Raw genomic sequence first — 24,828 nt, 5'->3', positions numbered from 1 at the left:
GTTCATGAGGGAGATTGGTCTGTAATTTCATTTTTTTATTCTATCTTTGCCTGGTTTTGGTATCAGGGTGATGCTGGCCTCATAGAAGGAGTTTGGTAGAATTCCTTCTTTTTCTATTTCCTGGAAAAGCTTAAGAAGCAATGGTGTTAGCTCTTCCTTAAAAGTCTGGTAAAATTCAGCAGTGAATCCATCCGGGCCTGGGCTTTTTTTAGTTGGGAGATTATTGATAACTGTTCGGATCTCCATGTTTGTTATAGGTCTATTTAAGTGATTAATCTCATTTTGATTTAATTTAGGTAGGTCATATAGATCAAGGAAATCATCCATTTCTTTCAGATTTTCATACTTTGTGGAGTATATGCTTTTATAGTATGTCCCTATGATTTTTTGAATTTCACTGGAATCTGTTGTGATGTTACCTTGTTCATCTCTGATTTTATTAATTTGTGTCTCTTCTCTCTTTCTTTTGGTCAGATTTGCTAAGGGTTTATCAATCTTGTTTATCCTTTCAAAGAACCAACTCTTTGTTCCATTAATTCTTTGTATTGTTCTTTTTGTTTCTATTTCATTAATTTCTGCCCTAATCTTTATTATTTCTTCCCGTCTACTGAGTTTTGGTTTGCCTTGTTCTTCTTTTTCCAAGTCTTTAAGGCGAAGCATTAGGTCGTTTACTTGCGACCTTTCTAATTTCTTAATATAGGCACTTAAGGCTATAAATTTACCTCTTAGAACTGCCTTCATTGTGTCCCAGAGATTTTGGTATGTTGTGTTCTCATTATCATTTGACTCTATAAATTTTTTGATTTCCTTTTTGATTTCTTCATTGACCCACTCATCATTTAGTAGTGTATTGTTTAGTTTCCATGATTTTGTGTATGCTCTATAGCCTTTCTTGCTACTGATTTGTAGTTTAATTCCATTGTGGTCAGATAGAATGCAAGGAATTATTTCAATTTTCCTGAATTTGTTAAGATTTGCTTTGTGTCCTAATATATGGTCTATTTTAGAGAATATTCCGTGTGCTGCTGAAAAGAATGTATATTCTGCAGCCTTTGGATGAAATGTCCTGTATATATCTGTTAAGTCCATTCCTTCTATGACCTCATTTAGTCCAGATGCCTCTCTGTTTATTTTTTTCCGGGATGACTTGTCAACTGATGAGAGTGGGGTGTTAAAGTCACCCACCACCACTGTGTTTGGTGTTATCTGTGACCTTAGTTCTAATAGTGTTTGTTTGACGAATTTGGGAGCCCCCATGTTAGGTGCATATATGTTTAGGATTGTAATGTCCTCCTGTTGGAGTGTGCCCTTAATCAATATAAAGTGACCTTCCTTATCTTTCTTGACTAACGTCGGACTAAAGTCTACCCTGTCTGATATTAGGATAGCCACCCCTGCTTGTTTTCTAGGCCCATTTGCTTGAAACACCGTCTTCCAACCTTTCACCCTAAGATACTGTCTATCCTTTGTAGAAAGGTGAGTTTGTTGGAGACAACAAATTGTAGGATCCTGCTTTTTAACCCAGTCTGCAAATCTATGTCTTTTCGTTGGGGCATTGAGGCCGTTGATATTAAGAGATATTATTGAAAGGTGTGTATTTATGTTTGCCATATTTTTGTGTGTGTGTGTTTCTGGTTCTACCTGTACTCTCTTCTGTTAACAAGTATTTGAGTATTGCTTGTTTTTTCTAGGTTCCTTATATGTGTGCTTTTCCTTTTCTTCAGCATGGAGGATTCTATCAAGTATTTTCTGTAGGGCTGGTTGTGTCTCAAATACTCCTTTAACCTGCTTTTGTCATGGAATGTCTTTATTTCTCCATCTATTTGAATGGATAACTTTGCAGGATAAAGTAACCTTGGTTGACAGTTGTTATCTTTCAGAACTTGGAATATATCACTCCAAGCCCTTCTGGCTTTAAAAGTTTGTGTTGAATAATCTGCTGTAATCCTGATGGGCTTGCTTTTGTAGGTAACTTGATTTTTCTCTCTAACTGCTTTCAATATTTATTCTTTGGTGTGTGTGTTTGGAAGTTTGATTATAATATGGCGAGGAGAGGTTCTTTCTGGGTTTTGTCTGGCTGGGGTTCTAAAGGCTTCCTGTATCTGCATTGGCAACTCTTTCCCAATTTGGGGGAAATTTTCTTCTATGATTTTGTTGAAGACGCCTACTATGCCTTTGGATTGGAGTTCTTCTCCTTCTACTATGCCCTGAATTCTTACATTGGATCTTTTCATAGTGTCCCGAATATCTTGAAATTCCCACTCATACTTTTCTATAAGTTTGTCTTTATCTTTGTTGGACTGTATTAGGTCTGCCACCTGGTCTTCTAGCTTAGATATTCTGTCCTCTCCCTCATCCATCCTACTGGTGAGATTTTCTACAGACTTTTTTATTTCATTAACTGTGTTCTTCATTGCTAGTAATTCTGACTGGTTTTTCTTTATTATTTCTATTTCCTTATTTATGTCTTGTATTGCCTTCTTTATTTCATTAAATTGGTGTCCTGCAGCTTCTTTGATTCCTTTGATTTCCTCTTTGATTTCTTCTTTGATTGTTTTCCTGTGTTCCTTGACCTCTTTGAACATATTTATAATTATTCTTTTGAACTCTTTCTCAGGCATTTCCTCTAACTCTTTCTCACTGGAGGACATTTCTGATGCATTAATACTTTTAGGTGGATTTATATCGTCTTGCTTTTTAGTGTTTCTTGTGTTATAATGTATATATTTTTGCATCTTGGATTAAGTTAATGCTTGGATTTTCTAGCTAGCTGTGTATCCTTAGCTGTATCAATTGATTTGATGTAATATATTTTCAGGGTAGAACCTTAAGGTGTTAGGTGTGGCTCTTAAGACTCTCAGAGTATCTACAAAGATGTTCTTAGGGGTTGAGTTTCCCTGCTATAGGAGTATTCAAGCAGGCTGAGTGGAATAAAATACAGGTAGATTCTAAAATTTAACTAAACACTACACATTCAATCAAAAACAGCCCCGAGTATGTATGCAAGAGTAGTTATTATAACGACCAGATCCTCTATCAACAAAAAGGTTAAGATTTCTGGTCTGTTGAGGGATCCAAGTCAGCTTGCGACCAAGTGAGACCCTTCCCTGGTGCAATCCCAGTTACCTTGGATGATTTTGGTCTCAGTCAAGTTGCTGCCTGGGTCGTCGGGCTGCTGTTCTGATTTCTGGAGCAGGGCACTTGCTTTTCCTGTGGGGCCAACCGAGCCTGGCAAGTGTGGCCCTGCAGATCAGCACCCCTGCTGCTGGAACTGCTGCTGCTCAAGCTGCCCCTGCTGGGCTGTAGCCACTGCTGCTGAAGGTGTTGCTGCTGGACCCACCACTGCTGCTGCCTCTGCTGCTGCTGTAGCTGCCACTGCTGGAGCCACCACTGCTGCTGAAGCTGCTGCTGCTGTGTCCACTGCCGCTGCTCCCCCTGAAGGTGCTGCTGCCGAGTCTGCCGCTGCTGCCACTCCTGGTTCTGCTGCTACTGGGGCCGCTGTTATTGGTGCTGGAGCCGCTGATGTTGCTGCCGAACTCTGCTCCTGCTTGGGTCCCGCTGTTGGCGTGGCCGGGTCCCGGGCCGCTGCTCTGTTCGCTGGAGCTGGGCTCAGGCGGTGGGGGAGGGAAGGGAGCCGCAGCTGCTCTGGTTCTCTCGCTGCTCCACGTGTTCTTCTACCTCGCGGTCTGCTCCTCCGCTGCTCATTGCCACTCTCCCCTCACGTTTCCCGAGTTGCGGAGAGCGTGGTGTGAGGGGAAGCTCTGGCACCTGGCTTTTCCTGTGACTGGAGCTGAGCCTGGTGGCTTTCTGGTGCACCGCGGCCGCGGTTGGCCGAGCTGCCGGAGCCGCTTTTCCTGCCTGTGCAGGCTCTGGATGCTCTATAACTCTTCTACTTCTCCGCTGCCACTTCAATTTCCTATACACCTCACTTTTTAGTAAAAGTGTGTATTTTGCTGAGCTTTTTTGGTCTTTTTTCCCCCCTAGGCTGCTTTGGCGTGGTACCTACGCCGCCATCTTAACCAGAAGTCTTCTACAATATCTTTTATGACTTCATTAAGCAATGATAGTGTAAAAACCACTCCCCACCCCACAGATCCCAAACAGTAACTGTAAAACAGAAGTTTGTGGTGATAAAACCCCATCAAGAAGGTCAAACTTCCACTATGGTATCCTGTGTTATTCATGTAAGAGAAGGTACTCTTCAACAATTATACCTAAAAACTTAATCAAGTATTAAAATGAAACTTTTATAATGCACCCCTCAGTTCTCTTTATGTCGTTTCATTTTCTATGATTGTTATTCTTTTTTCAGATTTTTTTTTTCTTGAAGCAGGGTCTCACTCTATTTAGCCTAAGCTGATCTAGAACTCACTCTGTAGTCCAAGTTGGCTTCAAACTCACAACGATCCTCCTACCTCAGCCTCCCCAGTGATGTCATTAAAGGCATGAATCACCACAACCAGCTTAATTTTTTTTCCTATTTATTGGGGGAGGGGGGAGGGAGAGAGAGAATGAAGAGAGGGAGGGGAGAAATGAATTTGAGCACATCAGGGCTTCTTGCCACTGTAGATAAACTTTAGACTTTGTGCATCTGGCTTTATGTGGGTACTAGGGAATCAAATTTGGGCCCAGAAAGCTTTGCAAGCAAGCCCCTTAAACTGCTGAGCCATCTATCTAGGCCTGTTTTTCTTTGTTTGTTTGCTTATTTTGACAATGTACTGCTCTATAGCCCCGGCTAGCCTGGAAATCACAATGTTGCCCAGGCTGACCTCAAAATTACAGCAATCCTTTTTCCTTGGCTTCCCAAAATGCCAGGATTACAGGTTTGAGCCACCATGTCAGCTCTAAGGGACAGTCTTGAAGTAGGAATTTTAAATCGCAAAATTGTCCAAGAGAATACCTACCACCCAAATGCAAGTATCTTCTTGAACCCAGCACTTTTCCAGGAAGTGCTTCTCTCTCCACTGCTGTTCTCTATTGTCAGGCACACAGTGAGCAGAAGGGACTGTGAACAAGGCCTCGGCAGTGAGACTTCCTGGGACTGAATCCAGCAGCCATACCATTTCCTAGCTGTGTAGCTTTGGGTAACTTATTTAACCTTTCTACATTGATTTCCTTATCTGCAAATTGCAGATGCCAATGCCTCTTTTAAAAATTTCACTTATTTTATATTTTATTTATCATCTTAATTGCTTTATTTTATTTTTAAGGTAAGGTCTCCCCTAGCCCAGGCTGACCTGGAATTCATTGGGTACACTCAGGCTCGCCTTGAACTCACAGTGATCCTTCTACTTCTGCCTCCTGAGTGCTGGGATTAAAGGCGCAATATGACTTATTTTTAAATGGCTGTCAATGCATTGACATGTATTAGCTATTGAGAACCTTGTATGGCTCTGAGGAAATGGTAAGCATTAGTAGTTATCATCACCACTGCTCCCGGCCCTCGCACAGCTAAATTTGTACTAATGAGCTAACAAAATAGTGCACCTTTTTGTTCACAGTATGGATCATTCATGGAATATGCAGGGGGTACTCACAGGCTACGTGACGATTTGAAGTATTAGCCCTTCTTTTGAAAAGCTGGAGAGCCCTGCACTGCAGTGTTAGGTAGAGAATAGAGATAACACAGCCATTCTAGCATGAGAACAGGGTTAGTGATACAATTCTGAGTAGAGCCTACTAAACACTGATTTTAGTGATCAGCAAAGTTCTTTAAGCCATGTTACCTTTAGTCTGTCTTTGGGCAGTGCAACAACTCCTTGTTTAATGATTTCCAAAACCCGTTCTACTGACAGCTCAGCTCCATCCTGCTGCAGCCTCGAGATAAAGAAGGTGATCACCTATAATGAGAGAGTTACTTTCTGTTAGTATTTTTTTAAAATTAATTATTTATTTATTTGAGAGCGATAGACACAGAAAGAAAGACAGATACAGGGAGAGAGAGGGAATGGGTGCGCCAGGGCTTCCAGCCTCTGCAAACGAACTCCAGATGTGTGCGCCCCCTTGAGCATCTGCCTAATGTGGGACCTAGGAAACCGAGCCTCAAACTGGGGTCCTTAGGCTTCACAGGCAAGCGCTTAACTGCTAAGCCATCTCTCCAGCCCTCTGTTAGTATTTTTGAGACACTGGTCTCACTATAGTCTTTAGGCTTCACAGGCAAGCGTTTAACTGCTAAGCCATCTCTCCAGCCCTCAGTTAGTATTTTTGAGACACTATAGTCTTGCACTTACAACATCCCCCTCCACCTCAGCTTCCCAAGTAGCTGGGATTACAGGCATGTGTTACCACACAGCTCCAGACTTATTTTTTTAACAAGCAGTTGTATGAATGGTGTTTTCAGTAAGGAGCCTTTCTCACTTGGCCAAACCATCAAGTTCTACCTCTAGTGGGACCTGGCTTTGACTACCTGCTTTCCTAAATGCAGTCCTCTTTATAGGAATTCATGGCCAGATGTGGGCCAGCCCTGCATATTCAGGGTGGCGCATATGCATCTTGAGCATGAGGCAGCTTCCTGACTTCTGCCCTTCCCTGTGCTGCCCATCTTGTTCTTATGCCTCATCTAGAATGGCCTGTAGCAGAAGGCAAGACCCTAACCTTATCAGTTTTGACCTTAAAGAAAGCCTCAAAAAACTCTCCCCCCCCCCCCCCCCGAGGTAGGGTCTTTCTTTTGCCCAGACTAACCTGGAATTCTCAGGGTAGCCTTGAACTCACGGCAATCCTCCCACCTCTGCCTCCCAAATGCTGGGGTTAAAGGCATGAGCCACCACACTAAGCCAAAAAAGTAATAGGAAAAGAATTTTAAGTCAATGGCTAACATATTTGAGGATAATCTTTGAAAGTAATTTACCTACACCATCTTTACCTGGTCACAAGGGATAGGCCACAGTGAGCTGTCACTGCTTTTGTTTCATGTTAAGCAGAGCTTGAGCTATGTAGCAAGATAATGGCATCATTCAGGATCACACTTTAGTTTGTAACTAAAGACTTAAAGTGGACTGAAAGACTGACAGCTCAGTGGCAGAGCATGTATGAGGCCTTAAGTTCAATTCTAAGCAGCCCAATGCTAAAATAAGCTATTCAGCCAGACACAAAGACTCAAATATAATAAACCCCAAAGAATGCCATTTTTATGTGTGATGGGTATGATGTGTGCATGCATTTGTAAATGTGTTCATTTGTGGACTCACATGCACGTGTATATGGGGGCCAGGAGTCACTGATTACCTTCCTCAATCTCTCTTGACCTTATTATTGGTGGGACAGTCTCTGACTGAACCCAGGGCTTGCTGCCTTGGCAGTCTAGCTAGCCCCGGGACCCACCTCTGAATGCTGGATTGCAGGCATGCACCACTACACTCAGAATTTACGTGGGAACTGGAGACCTGAACTTAGGCCCTCATGTTTGTGCGGTAAGTGCTTTACCAAAACGAGCCATCACCTTAGCCTCAGAATGCCAGGTTTTAGCAAATCATTTTTTTTTTAATTTTTATTAACATTTTCCATGATTATAAAATATATCCCATGGTAATTCCCTCCCTCCCCACCACCACACTTTCCCGTTTGAAATTCCATTCTCCATCATATTACCTCCCCATTACAATCATTGTAATTACATATATACAGTATCAACCTATTAAGTAGCCTCCTCCCTTCCTTTCTCCACCCTTTATGTCTCCTTTTCAACTTACTGGCCTCTGCTACTAAGTATTTTCATTCTCACGCAGAAGCCCAGTCATCTGTAGCTAGGATCCACATATGAGAGAGAACATGTGGCCCTTGGCTTTCTGGGCCTGGGTTACCTCACTTAGTATAATACTTTCCAGGTCCATCCATTTTTCTGCAAATTTCATAACTTCATTTTTCTTCACCGCTGAGTAGAACTCCATTGTATAAATATACCACATCTTCATTATCCACTCATCAGTTGAGGGACATCTAGGCTGGTTCCATTTCCCAGCTATTATAAATTGAGCAGCAATAAACATGGTTGAGCATGTACTTCTAAGGAAATGAGATGAGACCTTTGGATATATGCCTAGGAGCGCTATAGCTGGGTCATATGGTAGATCAATCTCTAGCTGCTTTAGGAACCTCAACACTGTTTTCCACAATGGCTAGACCAGATTGCATTCCCACCAGCAGTGCAGAAGGGTTCCTCTTTTTCCACATCCCCTCCAACATTTATGATCATTTGTTTTCATGATGGTGGCCAATCTGACAGGAGTAAGATGGAATCTCAATGTAGTTTTAATCTGCATTTCCCTGATGACTAGTGCCGTAGAACATTTTTTAGATGCTTATATGCCATTCGTATTTCTTCCTTTGAGAACTCTCTATTTAGCTCCATAGCCCATTTTTTGATTGGCTTGTTTGATTCCTTATTATTTAACTTTTTGAGTTCTTTGTATATCCTAGATATTAATCCTCTATCAAATATATAGCTGGCGAAGATTTTTTCCGATTCTGTAGGTTGCCTCTTTGCTTTTTTCACTGTGTCCTTTGTGGTGCAAAATCTTTGTAATTTCATTAGGTCCCAGTGGTTAATCTGTGGTTTTATTGCCTGAGCAATTGGGGTTGTATTCAGAAAGTCTTTGCCAAGACCAATATGTTGAAGGGATTCCCCTACTTTTTCCTCTAGCAGTTTCAAAGTTTCCGGTCTGATGTTAAGGTCTTTAATCCATTTGGACTTAATTCTTGTGCATGGTGAGAGAGAAGAATCTATTTTCATCCTTCTGCAGATATTTATCCAGTTTTCAAAACACCATTTGCTGAAGAGGCTGTCTCTTCTCCAATAAGTATTTTTGGCATTTTTATCGAATATCAGGTGGCTATAGCTACTTGGGCTTACATCTGGGTCCTCTATTCTGTTCCACTGATCTACATGTCTGTTTTTGTGCCAGAACCATGCTGTTTTTGTTACTATGGCTCTGTAGTATAGGGTAAAATCAGGTATGGTGATACCACCAGCCTCTTTTTTGTTGCTTAGTATTATTTTAGATATTCGAGGTTTTTTGTGATTCCAAATGAATTTTTGGATTGTTTTTTCTATTTCCATGAAGAAAGCCTTTGGAATTTTGATAGGGATTGCATTAAATGTGTAGAATGCTTTAGGTAAGATTGCCATTTTCACGATATTGATTCTTCCAATCCAGGAACAAGGGATGTTTCTCCACTTTCTAGTGTCTTCTGCAATTTCTCGCTTGAGTGTTTTAAAGTTCTCATTGTATAGATTCTTTACTTCCTTGGTTAGGTTTATTCCAAGATATTTTATTTTTTTTGATGCAATTGTGAATGGGAATGATTCTCTGATTTCATCCTCTGTGTGTTTGTTGTTAGCAAATATGAAGGCTACTGATTTCTGTGTATTTATTTTGTATCCTGCTACATTGCTGTAGGTTTTGATCAGCTCTAACAGCTTGCTAGTAGACTCTTTAGGGTCCTTTATGTATAGAATCATGTCAACTGCAAATAATGATAACTTGATTTCTTCCTTTCCAATCTGTATCCCTTTTATGTGTGTCTCTTGCCTTATTGCTATGGCCAAGACTTCCAAAACTATATTAAATAGAAGTGGGGACATTGGACACCCTTGTCTTGTTCCTGATTTTAGTGGAAAAGCTTCCAGTTTTTCCCCATTTAGTAATATGTTGGTTGTAGGCTTGTCATAAATAGTCTTTATTATATTGAGATATGTTCCTTCTATTCCCAGTCTCTGTAGGACTTTTATCATGAAGGGATGTTGGATTTTGTCAAATGCTTTCTCTGCATCTAATGAGATGATCATGTGATTTTTGTCCTTCAACCCATTATGTAATGTATTACATTTATAGATTTGCGTATGTTGAACCATCCCTGCATCTCTGGGATAAAGCCTACTTGGTCAGGGTGAATGATCTTTTTGATATACTCTTGTATTCTGTTTGCCAATATTTTGTTGAGAATTTTTGCATCTATGTTCATGTGGGAGATTGGTCTGTAATTTCATTTTTTTTATTCTATCTTTGCCTGGTTTTGGTATCAGGGTGATGCTGGCCTCATAGAAGGAGTTTGGTAGAATTCCTTCTTTTTCTATTTCCTGGAAAAGCTTAAGAAGCAATGGTGTTAGCTCTTCCTTAAAAGTCTGGTAAAATTCAGCAGTGAATCCATCCGGGCCTGGGCTTTTTTTAGTTGGGAGATTATTGATAACTGTTTGGATCTCCATGTTTGTTATAGGTCTATTTAAGTGATTAATCTCATTTTGATTTAATTTAGGTAGGTCATATAGATCAAGGAAATCATCCATTTCTTTCAGATTTTCATACTTTGTGGAGTATATGCTTTTATAGTATGTCCCTATGATTTTTTGAATTTCTCTGGAATCTGTTGTGAGGTTACCTTGTTCATCTCTGATTTTATTAATTTGTGTCTCTTCTCTCTTTCTTTTGGTCAGATTTGCTAAGGGTTTATCAATCTTGTTTATCCTTTCAAAGAACCAACTCTTTGTTTCATTAATTCTTTGGATTGTTCTTTTTGTTTCTATCTCATTAATTTCTGCCCTAATCTTTATTATTTCTTCCCGTCTACTAATTTTTGGTTTGCCTTGTTCTTCTTTTTCCAAGGCTTTAAGGCGAAGCATTAGGTCATTTACTTGCAACCTTTCTAATTTCTTAATATAGGCACTTAAGGCTATAAATTTACCTCTTAGAACTGCCTTCATTGTGTCCCAGAGATTTTGGTATGTTGTGTTCTCATTATCATTTGACTCTATAAATTTTTTGATTTCCTTTTTGATTTCTTCATTGACCCACTCATCATTTAGTAGTGTATTGTTTAGTTTCCATGATTTTGTGTATGCTCTATAGCCTTTCTTGCTACTGATTTGTAGTTTAATTCCATTGTGGTCAGATAGAATGCAAGGAATTATTTCAATTTTCCTGAATTTGTTAAGATTTGCTTTGTGTCCTAATATATGGTCTATTTTAGAGAATGTTCCATGTGCTGCTGAAAAGAATGTATATTCTGCAGCCTTTGGATGAAATGTCCTGTATATATCTGTTAAGTCCATTCCTTCTATGACCTCATTTAGTCCAGATGCCTCTCTGTTTATTCTTTCCCTGGATGACCTGTCAATTGATGAGAGTGGGGTGTTAAAGTCACCCACCACCACTGTGTTTGGTGTTATCTGTGACCTTAGTTCTAATAGTGTTTGTTTGACGAATTTGGGAGCCCCCATGTTAGGTGCATATATGTTTAGGATTGAAATGTCCTCCTGTTGGAGTGTGCCCTTAATCAATATAAAGTGACCTTCCTTATCTCTCTTGACTAACGTCGGACTAAAGTCTACCCTGTCTGATATTAGGATAGCAACCCCTGCTTGTTTTCTAGGCCCATTTGCTTGAAACACCGTCTTCCAACCTTTCACCCTAAGATACTGTCTATCCTTTGTAGAAAGGTGAGTTTGTTGGAGACAACAAATTGTAGGATCCTGCTTTTTAACCCAGTCTGCAAATCTATGTCTTTTCGTTGGGGCATTGAGACCGTTGATATTAAGAGATATTATTGAAAGGTGTGTATTTATGTTTGCCATTTTTGTGTGTGTGTGTGTGTGTGTTACTGGTTCTACCTGTGCTCTCTTCTGTTAACTGGTATTTGAGTATTGCTTGTTTTTTCTAGGTTCCTTATATGTGTGCTTTTCCTTTTCTTCAGCATGGAGGATTCTATCAAGTATTTTCTGTAGGGCTGGTTTTGTCTTCAAATACTCCTTTAGCCTGCTTTTGTCATGGAATGTCTTTATTTCTCCATCTATTTGAATGGATAACTTTGCAGGATAAAGTAACCTTGGTTGACAGTTGTTATCTTTCAGAACTTGGAATATATCACTCCAAGCCCTTCTGGCTTTAAAAGTTTGTGTTGAATAATCTGCTGTAATCCTGATGGGCTTGCTTTTGAAGGTAACTTGATTTTTCTCTCTAAATGCTTTCAATATTTTTTCTTTGGTTTGTGTGTTTGGAAGTTTGATTATAATATGGCGAGGAGAGGTTCTTTCTGGGTTTTGTCTGGCTGGGGTTCTAAAGGCTTCCTGTATCTGTATTGGCACCTCTTTCCCAATTTGGGGGAAATTTTCCTCTATGATTTTGTTGAAGATGCCTACTATGCCTCTGGAGTGGAGTTCTTCTCCTTCTACTATGCCCTTAATTCTTATATTGGATCTTTTCATAGTGTCCCGAATATCTTGAGATTCCCAATCATACTTTTCTATAAGTTTGTCTTTATCTTTGTTGGACTGCATTAGGTCTGCCACCTGGTCTTCTAGCTTAGATATTCTGTCCTCTCCCTCATCCATCCTACTGGTGAGATTTTCTACAGACTTTTTTATTTCATTAACTGTGTTCTTCATTGCTAGTAATTCTGACTGGTTTTTTTTTTTATTATTTCTATTTCCCTTTTTATGTCTTGCATTGCCTTCTTTATTTCATTAAATTGGTGTCCTGCCTCCTCTTTGATTCCTTTGATTTCCTCTTTGATTTCTTCTTTGATTGTTTTCATGTGTTCTTTGACCTCTTTGAACATATTTATAATTATTCTTTTGAACTCCTTCTCAGGCATTTCCTCTAACTCTTTCTCACAGGAGGACATTTCTGATGCATTAATACTTTTAGGTGGATTTATATCGTCTTGCTTTTTAGTGTTTCTTGTGTTATAATGTATATATTTTTGCATCTTGGATTAAGTTAATGCTTGGATTTTCTAGCTAGCTGTGTATTCTTAGCTGTATCAATTGATTTGATGTAATATATTTTCAGGGTAGGACCTTAAGGTATTAGGTGTGGCTCTTAAGACTCTCAGAGTATCTACAAAGATGTTCTTAGGGGTTGAGTTTCCCTGCTTTAGGAGTATCCAAGCAGGCTGAGTGGAATAAAATACAGGTAGATTCTAAAATTTAACTAAACACTGTACACATTCAATCAAAAACAGCCCCGAGTATGTATGCAAGGGTAGTTATTATAATGACCAGATCCTCTATCAACAAAGAGGTTTAGATTTCTGGTCTGTTGAGGGATCCAAGTCAGCTTGTGACCAAGTGAGACCCTTCCCTGGTGCAATCCTAGTTACCTTGGGTGATTTTGGTCTTAGTCAAGTTGCTGTCTGGGTCGTCGGGCTACTGTTCTGATTTCTGGAGCTGGGCACTTGCTTTTCCTACGGGGCAAACCGAGTCGCTGCTGCTGCCTCTGCTGCTGCCGTAGCTGCCACCACCGGAGCCACCACCGCTGCTGAAGCTGCCGCTGCCGTGTCCAGCGCCGCTGCTCCCCCAGAAGCCTCTGCTGCGGGATCTGCCGCCGCTGCCGCTCCTGGGTCCGCTGCTGCTGGGGCTGCTGGTACCGGTGCTGGAGCCGCTGAAGTTGCTGCCGAACTCTGCTCCTGCTTGGGTCCCGCTGTCAGCCCAAGTTGGCGTGGCCGGGTCCCGGGCCGCTGCTGTGTTCGCTGGAGCTGGGTTCAGGCGTTGGGGGAGGGGAGGGAACAGTGGCTGCTCTGGATCTCTCACTGCTCCACGTGTTCTTCTACCTCGCGGTCTTCTCCTCCGCTGCTCGCTGCTGCTCTCCCCTCACGTTTCCCGAGTTGCGGAGAGCACGGTGTGAGGGGAAAATCCCGCACCTGGCTTTTCCTGCGGCTCGAGCCGAGAGTCTGGCGGCTTTCTGCTGCACCGCGGGTGCGCGGTTGGCCGAGCTGCCGGAGCCGCTTTTCCGCCTGTGCAGGCTCTGGATGCTCTATAACTCTTCTACTTCTCCGCTGCCACCTCAATTTCCTATACACCTCACTTTTTAGTAAAAGTGTGCATTTTGATGAGTTTTTTTGGTCTTTTTTCCCCCTAGGCTGCTTTGGCGTGGTACCTACGCCGCCATCTTAACCGGAAGTCCGTAAATCATTTTTTTTAATCACAAGGTTAACAAATCAAAATGACTCTGGCCCCTTTTATTCAATGGCTGGCATGCAAAAATATAGAAATTTGGTTTCTTATTGTTTTCCATATGGTTTTTGTTTTATGCACAAAATACAATACATTAGGTTACAATTATTTATTTATTTACTTATTAGGTAGGGTTTCATTCTAGCCCAGACTGACCTGGAATTTGCTATGTAGTCTCAGGGTAGCCTCAAACTCATGGCAATTTTCCTACCTCTGCCTCCCGAGTGCTGGGATTAAAGGTGTGCACCACAACTTCTGGTTTACAAAATTTTCTGAAAACATGTAAATGTTTTCTTTTAAGTTATTCTCCTATATATTAATTATTGACAAGTACCAACTTTTCTCTTAACTCTTCTAGTTGAAAGTACAACATATTATATAAATGCCACAGAAATCCATTGCTCTGGGAAGATAAGACATTCCACTGGAGCCAGGATCATTATCAAGTACACGTATGACTCCTAACAAAGGCAGAGTGACCACAAAGGCAGCTGACAGCTACTACAGCTCCTTCGCAAGCCGTTTAGTCCACACACATTGGGATTTCTGTACATGCTATGGATCTTATTTTCCCAATTCAGGTTTAGGCTTCTTTTGGGATTCACAGTGTTTAGACACAGCAGGTACATAAACTGAATTTTATAATACTGTGAATAATGAAGAAAGACATTATCACAAATAGAAAATGGACTATAACAGGTACATTAAAATCTCATTTTAAAATATAAAAAGATACAAAATAAATACTTCCTTTTCAGGCTGGAGAGATGTCTTAGCGGTTAAGTGCTTGCTTGTCAGGCCTAAGGACCCCAGTTCAAGGCTCGATTCCCCAGGATCCATGTCAGCCAGATGTACAAGGGGCACATATGTCTGGAGTTCCTTTGCAGTGGCTAGAAGCCCTGGCGTGCCCATTCTCTATCTATCTATCTGCCTCCTTCTCTCTCTGTCGCTCTCAAATAAATAAATAAATAAACGAATAAAATACTTCATTTTCTATAAATCTCATCATAGATTTTGTTATTTATTTGTATGGGTACGCTAGGTCTCTTCCTGCTGCAAATGAACGCCTATCTGTTTTTACATGGGCACTGGGGAATTAAACCTGGCTAGCAGCCTTTGCAAGCAAGTGTTGGGCCATCTCCCCTGATCCCTCTTTACAGATGTTAAACAGCTTCTCATGAATGATTAAATATTGCTAATTTCTTATGATCCAACCTAATATTTATGCAAAATTCTCTTCTTTTGAATACATCTATTAAAACTATATTCTAAGAAATGAAAAAAATAACAGCACACAAATACTTACAAATTAAAAAATTATTTCCTCAAGGTTATATTTTGCTACTGGATGATGGTCAGCTTATAGCACTGATAAGTAGATAGGAGTAGCTCTCCAATATGGCCATCATTCAAGGGTTATCTGGGGCCTCACTGGAAGTTTCCTGTAGCAGGTGTGTCTAACTTGAAGCCTATGGGCTGTGTGTGGCCTAGCATAACTAGGAATGCTATCCAACACATTTGCTGATGGCAATAAAATGTCTCAATGCCAAAAGGATGGACATCCCTGTCCTACAACAGCCTCTCCAGGTGCTTTTGATAATCAGGAGTAATCCAGACCAGCGGTCTTCAAATCTTTCTGACTGAATACAAGCTAAAAACATGTACTTGTAACATATGTTCTATTTATTTATAAGTTATGCACTATGCCAGAGCATTAATGCTTTATATATCATAAAATGTACATAAAAGGAAATTTAAAAGAATGAAATAAAGACAAAATGAACTAGATCTTAAAAAGACTGACCTAATAATACTGTGTGTATGTGTGTAGGTTTCCAAGGGAGGGTTTCATTCTAGCCCAAGCTGACTTGGAATGTACTATGTAGTCTCAGAGTGGCCTCGAACTCATGGTGATCCTCCTACCTCTGCCTCCCAAGTGTTGGGATCAAAGGCATGTTCCACCATGCCCAACACAGAATATTTTTTGTACTCATTAAAATATTACTGGAAATAATATAGATAACTGACTACCATAATTCTTTCCTTCTTTTCAGTGTGTGAGTACATGTGTGTGGGCACAGATGTGCCACGGTGTATGCATGTGGAGGTCAGAGGACAATCTTCAGGTGTTGGTTCTTGTTTGCCATGGAGGACCTCTAGTTCAGTGCTCCATTGCCAGACTAGCTGTCCTTCTAAAGAATTCTGTGTCTTGGCCTCCCTCTTGGCCATTTGCGTGTGGGATAAGAAGTGCCCACTACAGTGTGTACAGGCCTGCACATGCTAGGCAGGAGCTCAATTACTGAGCTTCATCCACAGACACCAGAGCACCATTATACAATAGACAGGAAAGGAATGGCATGGGAGGTGCACATGTGCCACGCCCTACACACTCCTTTTTCTTTCCTCAGGGCACTGGGAGTTCTATATCTGGTCCTGGCATGCTGTCACTGTCAATACCATCACTAAAATAAATTTCTTTATTTTTAGACAAATGAAAGCCTAACATAACCTTTTTATGTTCCAATGGATTGTTAGTGCAACCTGTGGATCGCTGTCAGACTGAGTTAACAAAACAACTATAATAAAAGCGGAGTACAACACAGTCTTCATACACTCAGAGACAACAAACCAGCAAAACCACGATGAGTACCATCACCAAGGGACAGCAATGACGACAGTCCTGTTTGGTTCACTCTGAAGTCTATGCTGGCTTGCCTCTAAGACATGAAGAAATTCCCATTCTACCAGGAGAATAGCAGGGCAAGCATGAGGGTCTAATTCTAAGTAAATTTCTTCTTTTTCCAAGGTTGGTACTTGCTCTAGCCCAGGATGACCTGGAATTCACATTGTAATTCATATGTGGTCACAGGGTGGCCTTGAACTCATGATGATCTTCCTACCTCTAGGCCTCCTGAGGATTAAAGTGTGAGCCAACATACCCTGCTCTAACTAAATTTCTTTCTTTATGCTTTTTTTTGGGAAACAAAGCAGCCTCTCATTGAACTTTAAAAGAAAGTTCACATTCTATGCTTTTGTATTCAAAACATCACTATTTCAAGCTGGGCATGGTGGCACATGATTTCAATCCCAGTCCTCGGGAGGCAGAGGTAGGAGGATCACCCTGAGTTTGAGGCCATCCTGAGACTACATGATAAACTCCAGGTCAGTTCTGGGCTAGAGCAAGACCCTCCCTACCTTGAAAAAAAAAAAAACCCACTATTTTAGAAAAAGTTAACCACTTCTACTGGGAAGTAAAATTTATACACAAAGAAGGAAATAGTATCTACCAAATGTTTATTATGGACCACATGCTCCTATATACTGTTAGGTTAATTCTCCCAGTAGTTCTATGAAGCTAATACAATCTCTGTCCAATAGACAGTAAATGGGATCAGAAAGACATAAGCCTCAACCATTTAAAAAATGTTGAACCAGCCTTTACTTCTGGGACAAATGCCAGTTGATTATGATATAAACTATTCTTTTGATATATGGTCAGATTCAATTTGTTCATTTTTTTTAACCTCTGGCTAACAATTCCAACATCTGAATTATCATTGAGTCTGGTTCTGTATTTTACTGAAAATATGTTTTCTTTATTTTATGTATTTTTTATTAATTAGTTTTGTATTCAGCAAATACAGTCAGTTTGGTACCATTATTAGGCTCATCCGTGACTTACCCCTCCCCTTGGTCCCTCCTTGTTGAGGTATATGGGTCATGCATTGTGGAGTTAGCCCTCAGTTATGGGTAGGAGAAATGTTTCTGCATATCATGACCCAACACGTGGCTCTGACAAACTTTCTGGCCCCATTTCCACAGAATTTTTGAGCCATGTTGGGTTCATTTTTGGTCTGCTTCAGTGATGAGGTGCTGGGGGCCTCTGGCTCTCTGATTTGTGTTTTCTTTATTTTTAAACTTTATGTATTTACAGAGAGAGATAGGGAGAAAGAAGGAGAGAGAGAGAGAGAGAGAGAGAGAGAGAGAGAGAGAGAGAGAGAGAGAGAGACAGGGGGAGGGAGGGAGGGTGAGGGAGGGGGAAGAGGGAAGGAGGGGGAAAGAATGGGTATCACTTTAATAGAACTCCAGACACTTGGGCCACTTTGTGCATCTGGCTTTACAGGTGTACTGGGGAATCAAACCCACGCTATCAGGTTATGCAAGAAAGCGTCGCAACTGCAGAGCTATCATTTCAGCCCCTTCTTGTTTTTTATTTTTTTCTTTTAATTTTTATTAGCATTTTCCATGATTATAAAAAATATCCCATGTTAATTCCCTCCTTGCCCCCACACTTTCGCCTTTGAAATTCCATTCTCCATCATATTACCTCCTCATCACAATCACTGTACTTACATATATACAATATCAACCTATTAAGTACCCTCCTCTCTTCCTTTCTCTTCCCTTTATAACTCCTTTTTAACTTACTGGCCTCTGCTACTAAGTATTTTCATTCTCACACAGAAACCCAGTCATCTGTAGCTAGGATCCACATATGAGAGAGAACATGTGGCCCTTGGCTTTCTGGGTCTGGGTTACCTCACTTAGTATAATCCTTTCCAGGTCCATCCATTTTTCTGCAAATTTCATAACTTCATTTTTCTTTACCGCTGAGTAGAACTCCATTGTATAAATGTGCCACATCTTCATTATCCACTCATCTGTTGAGGGACATCTAGGCTGGTTCCATTTCCCAGCTATTATAAATTGAGCAGCAATAAACATGGTTGAGCACGTACTTCTAAGGAAATGAGATGAGTCCTTAGGATATATGCCTAGGAGTGCTATAGCTGGGTTATATGGTAGATCATCTCTAGCTGTTTTAGGAACCTCCACACTGTTTTCCATAATGGCTGGACCAGATTGCATTCCTACCAGCAGTGTAGAAGGGTTCCTCTTTTTCCACATCCCCGCCAACATTTATGATCATTTGTTTTCATGATGGTGGCCAATCTGACAGGAGTGAGAGGGAATCTCAATGTAGTTTTCATCTGCATTTCCCTGATGACGAGTGACGTAGAACATATTTTTAGATGCTTATATGCCATTCGTATTTCTTCCTTTGACAACTCTCTATTTAGCTCCATAGCCCATTTTTTGATTGGCTTGTTTGATTCCTTATTATGTAACTTTTTAAGTTCTTTGTATATCCTAGATATTAATCCTCTATCAGATATATAGCTGGCAAAGATTTTTTCCTATTCTGTAGGTTGTCTATTTGCTTTTTTCACTGTGTCCTTTGTGGTGCAAAATCTTTGTAATTTCATGAGGTCTCAGTGATTAATCTGTGGTTTTATTGCCTGAGCAATTGGGGTTGTATTCAGAAAGTCTTTGCCAAGACCAATATGTTAAAGGGTTTCCCCTACTTTTTCCTCTGGCAGTTTCAGAGTTTCATGTCTGATGTTAAGGTCTTTAATCCATTTGGACTTAATTCTTATGCATGGAGAGAGAGAAGAATTTATTTTCATCCTTCTGCAGATATATATCCAGTTTTCCCAACACCATTTGCTGAAGAGGCTGTCTTTTCTCCAATGAGTATTTTTGGCATTTTTATCGAATATCAGGGGCTATAGCTACCTGGACTTACATCTGGGTCCTCTATTCTGGTCCACTGATCTACATGTCTGTTTTTGTGCCAGTACCATGCTGTTTTTGTTACTATGGCTCTGTAGTATAGGTTAAAATCAGGTATGGTGATACCACCAGCCTTATTTTTGAAGCTCAGTATTATTCTAGGTATTTGAGGTTTTTTTGTGATTCCAAATGAATTTTTGTTTTTTCTATTTTCATGCAGAATGCCTTTGGAATTTAGATAGGGATTGCATTAAATGTGTAGATTGCTTTAGGTAAGATTGCCATTTTCACAATATTGATTCTTCCAATCCAGGAACAAGGGATGTTTCTCTACTTTCTAGTGTCTTCTGCAATTTCTTGCTTGAATGTTTTAAAGTTCTCATTGTAGAGATTCTTTACTTCCTTGGTTAGGTTTATTCCAAAGTACTTTATTTATTTATTTATTTTTGATGCAATTGTGAGTGGGAGTGATTCTCTGATTTCATCCTCTGTGTGTTTGTTGTTAGCATATATGAAGGCTACTGATTTCTGTGTATTTATTTTGTATCCTGCTACATGGCTGTAGGTTTTGATCAGCTCTAACAGTTTGCTAGCAGAGTTTTTAGGGTCCTTTATGTATAGTATCATGTCATCTGCAAATGATAACTTGATCTCTTCCTTTCCAATTTGTATCCCTTTTATGTGTGTCTCTTGCCTTATTGCTATGGCAAAGACTTCCAAAACTATATTAAATAAAAGTGGGGACAGGGGACACCCTTGTCTTGTTCCTGATTTTAGTGGAAAAGCTTCCAGTTTTTCCCCATTTAGTAATATGTTGGCTGTAGGCTTGACATAAATAGCTTTTATTATATTGAGATATGTTCCTTCTATTCCCAGTCTCTGTAGGACTTTTATCAAGAAGTGTTGTTGGATTTTGTCAAATGCTTTCTCTGCATCCAATGAGATGATCATGTGATTTTTGTCCTTCAACCCATTTCTATAATGTATTACATTTATAGATTTGGGTATATTGAACCATCCCTGCATCTCTGGGATAAAGCCTACTTGGTCAGGGTGAATGATCTTTTTGATATATTCTTGTATTCTGTTTGCCAATATTTTGTTAAGAATTTTTGCATCTATGTTCATGAGGAAGTTTGGTCTGTAATTTTCTTTTTTTGTTCTATCTTTGCCTGGTTTTGGTATCAGGGTGATGCTGGCCTCATAGGAGGAGTTTGTTAGAATTCCTTCCTTTTCTATTTCCTGGACAGTCTTAAGAAGCAATGGTGTTAGCTCCTCCTTAAAGGTCTGGTAAAATTCAGCAGTGAATCCGTCTGGGCCTGGGCTTTTTTTTAGTTGGGTGATTATTGCTAACTGTTCAGTTCTCCATATTTGTTATAAGTCTATTAAAGTGATTAATCTCATTTTGATTTAATTTAGGTAGGACATATAAATCAAGGAAATCATCCATTTCATTCAGATTTTCATACTTTGTGGAGTATATGCTTTTATAGTATGTCCCTATGATATTTTTAAAAGTATTTTTATTTATTTATTTATTTGAGAGCGACAGACACACAGAGAAAGAAAGATAGAGGGAGAGAGAGAGAGTGGGTGAGCCAGGGCTTCCAGCCTCTGCAAACGAACTCCAGACGCGTGTGCACACTTATGCATCTGGCTAACGTGGGATCTGGGGAACCGAGCCTCTAACTGGGGTCCTTAGACTTCACCAGCAAGCGCTTAACTGCTAAGCCATCTCTCCAGCCCCCTTATGATTTTTTGAATTTCTCTGTAATCAGTTGTGATGTTTCCTTTTTCATCTTTGATTTTATTAACTTGTGTCTCTTCTCTCTTTCTTTTGGTCAGATTTGCTAAGGGTTTATCAATCTTGTTTGTCCTTTCAAAGAACCAACTCTTTGTTTCATTAATTCTTTGGATTTTTTTTTTTGTTGTTGTTGTTGTTGTTTCTATTTCATTAATTTCTGCCCAAATCTTTGTTATTTCTTCTCGTCTACTGATTTTTGGTTGCCTTGTTCTTCTTTTTCCAAGGCTTTAAGGTGAAGCATTAGGTCGTTTCCTTGCGACTTTTCTAATTTCTTAATATAGGCACTTAAGGCTATAAATTTACCTCTTAGAACTGCCTTCACTGATCCCAGAGATTTTGGTATGTTGTGTTCTCATTATTGTTTGTCTCTATAAATTTTTTTTATTTCCTTCTTGATTTCTTCATTGACCCATTCATCATTTAGTAGTGTATTGTTTAGTTTCCATGACTTTGTGTATGCTCTATAGTTTTTCTTGCTACTGATTTGTAGTTTAATTCCATTGTGGTCAGATAGAATGCAAGGAATTATTTCAATTTTCCTGAATTTGTTAAGATTTGCTTTGTGTCCTAATATATGGTCTATTTTAGAGAATGTTCCATGTGCTGCTGAAAAGAATGTATATTCTGCAGCCTTTGGATGAAATGTCCTGTATATATCTGTTAGGTCCATTCCTTCTATGACCTCATTTAGTTCAGATGTCTTTCTGTTTATTTTTTCCCAGGATGACTTGTCAATTGATGAGAGTGGGGTGTTAAAGTCACCCACCACCACTGTGTTTGGTGTTATCTGTGACCTTAGTTCTAATAGTGTTTGTTTGGTGAATTTGGGAGCCCCCATGTTAGGTGCATATATGTTTAGGATTGAAATGTCCTCCTGTTGGAGTGTGCCCTTAATCAATATAAAGTGACCTTCCTTATCTTTCTTGACCAACGTTGGACTGAAGTCTACCTTGTCAGATATTAGGATAGCCACCCCTGCTTGTTTTCTAGGCCCATTTGCTTGAAACACCGTCTTCCAACCTTTCACCCTAAGATAATGTCTATCCTTTGTAGAAAGGTGAGTTTCTCGGAGACAACAAATTGTAGGATCCTGCTTTTTAACCCAGTCTGCAAACCTATGTCTTTTCGTTGGGGCATTGAGGCCGTTGATGTTAAGAGATATTATTGAAAGGTGTGTATTTATTTTTGCCATTTTTTTGTGTGTGGTTCTGGTTCTAGCTGTGCTCTCTTGTGTTAACTAGTATTTGAGTATTGCTTGTTTTTTCTAGGTTCCTTATATGTGTGCTTTTCCTTTTCTTCAGCATGATGATTCTATGAAATATTTTCTGTAGAGCTGTTTTGTCTTCAAATTCTCCTTTAACCTGCTTTTGTCTGGAATGTCCTTATTTCTCCGTCTAATTGAATGGATAGCTTTGCAGGGTAAAGTAACCTTGGTTAACAGTTGTTATCTTTCAGAACTTGGAATATATCACTCCAAGCCCTTCTGGCTTTAAAAGTTTGTGCTGAATAATCTGCTGTAATCCTGATGGGCTTGCTTTTGTAGGTAACTTGATTTTTCTCTGTAACTGCTTTCACTATTTTTTCTTTGGTGTGTGTGTTTGGAAGTTTGATTATAATATGGCGAGGAGAGGTACTTTCCAGGTTTTGTCTGGCTGGGGTTCTAAAGGCTTCCTCTATCTGCATTGGCACCTCTTTCCCAATTTGGTGGAAGTTTTCTTCTATGATTTTGTTGAAAATGCCTAGTATGCCTTTGGAGTGGAATTCTTCTCCTTCTACTATGCCCTGAATTCTTATATTTGATCTTTTCATAGTGTCCCGAATATCTTGAAATTCCCACTCATACTTTTCTATAAGTTTGTCTTTCTCTTTGTTGGATTGTATTAGATCTGCCACCTGGTCTTCTAGCTTAGAAATTCTGTCCTCGCCTTCATCTATTCTTTTTTATTTTTTTTTTAAATTTTTTATTTATTTGAGAGCGACAGATATAGAGAGAAAGACAGATAGAGGGAGAGAGAGAGAATGGGCGCGCCAGGGCTTCCAGCCTCTGCAAACGAACTCCAGATGCATGTGCCCCCTTGTGCATCTGGCTAACGTGGGACCTGGGGAACCGAGCCTTGAACTGGGGTCCTTAGGCTTCACAGGCAAGCGCTTAACCGCTAAGCCATCTCTCCAGCCCATCCTTCATCTATTCTATTGGTGAGATTTTCTATAGAGTTTTTTATTTCATTAACTGTGTTCTTCATTGCTAGTAATTCTGCCTGGTTTTTCTTTATTATTTCTATTTCCTTATTTATGTCTTGTATTGCCTTCCTTGTTTCATGAAATTGGTGTCCTGTGTCTTCTTTGATTCCTTTGATTTCCTCTTTGACTCCTTTGATTTGTTCTCTGACTTTTTTGAACATATTTACAATCATACTTTTGAAATCTTTCTCAGGCATGTCCTCTAACTCGTTCTCACTGGAGGTCATTTCTGATGCATTAATACTGTTAGGTGGGTTTATATTGTCTTGCTATTTAGTGTTTCTTGTGTTATAGTGTATATATTTTTGCATCTTGGATTAAGTTAATGCTTGGATTTTCTAGCTAGCTGGGTATTCTTACCTGTATCAATTGATTTGATGTTATATATTTTCCGGGTAGGAGCTTAAGGTATTAGGTGTGGCTCTTAAGACATTTAGAGTATCTACAAAGGTGCTCCTGGGGGTTGAGTTTCCTGCTAGGGAAGTACTGAAGTAGGCTGAGTGGAATAAAATATAGGTAGATTCTAATAGTTAACTAAACACTGAACTCATTCAAACAAAAACAGCCCCAAGTATGTATGCCAGAGTAGTTTTATAACAACCAGATCCTCTATCAACATAGAGGTTAAGATTTCTGGTCTGTTGAGGGATCCAAGTCAGCTTGTGACCAAGTGAGACCCTACCCTGGTGCAATCCCAGTTACCTTGGATGATTTTGGTCTCAGTCAAGTTGCTGGCTGGGTCACTGGGCGGCTGTTCTGATTTTTGGAGCTGGGCACTGGCTTTTCCTGCGGGGCAAACCGAGCCTGGCAACTGTGACCCTGCAGATCAGCACCCCTGCTGCTGGAACTGCTGCTGCTAAAGCTGCCTCTGCTGGGTCCGTCAGCAGCTCAAGCTGCTGCTGCTGGGCCTGCTGTTGCTGCTGGGCCCACTGCTGCTGCCGCCTGTGCTGCTGCTGGTATAGCTGCCACTTCTGGAGCTACTGCTGTTGCTGAAGCTGCTGCTGCTGGGTCCACTGCCGCTGTTGCCGCTTCTGGATCTGCTGCTGTTGGGGCTGGTGTTACCGGTGCCCGAGCCGCTGATGTTGCTGCCGGACTCTGCTCCTGCTTGGGTCCTGCTGTCGGCTCAACATGGCGTGGCCAGGTCCCGGGACCACTGCTCTGTTCGCTGGAGCTGGGCTCAGGTGGTGGGGGAGGGGAGGGAGCCGCAGCTGCTCTGGTTCTCTTGCTGTTCTACATGTTCTTCTACCTCATGGTCTGCTCCTCT

The 24,828-nt window shown here is 40.3% G+C and overlaps 1 protein-coding gene across 3 annotated transcripts in view; it reads right to left on the bottom strand.

Annotated features, from left to right (window-relative positions):
* The window catches only part of Dym (dymeclin), a 522,785-nt gene that overhangs the window by 85,483 nt on the left and 412,474 nt on the right, over window positions 1–24,828 (bottom strand). For all 3 annotated transcript variants that reach the window (XM_045142835.1, XM_045142833.1, XM_045142834.1), the window contains one exon: window positions 5,727–5,840. In XM_045142835.1, coding sequence (XP_044998770.1) covers window positions 5,727–5,840 — 114 coding nt within the window. The remainder of the gene's footprint in view (window positions 1–5,726; window positions 5,841–24,828) is intronic.

Source organism: Jaculus jaculus, chromosome 2 (genome assembly GCF_020740685.1).
Source record: "Jaculus jaculus isolate mJacJac1 chromosome 2, mJacJac1.mat.Y.cur, whole genome shotgun sequence".
In the NCBI taxonomy this organism is placed as follows: Eukaryota; Metazoa; Chordata; class Mammalia; order Rodentia; family Dipodidae; genus Jaculus; species Jaculus jaculus.
Note: the sequence above shows the minus strand (reverse complement) of the source record. Positions and strands in the feature narration are given on the sequence as shown.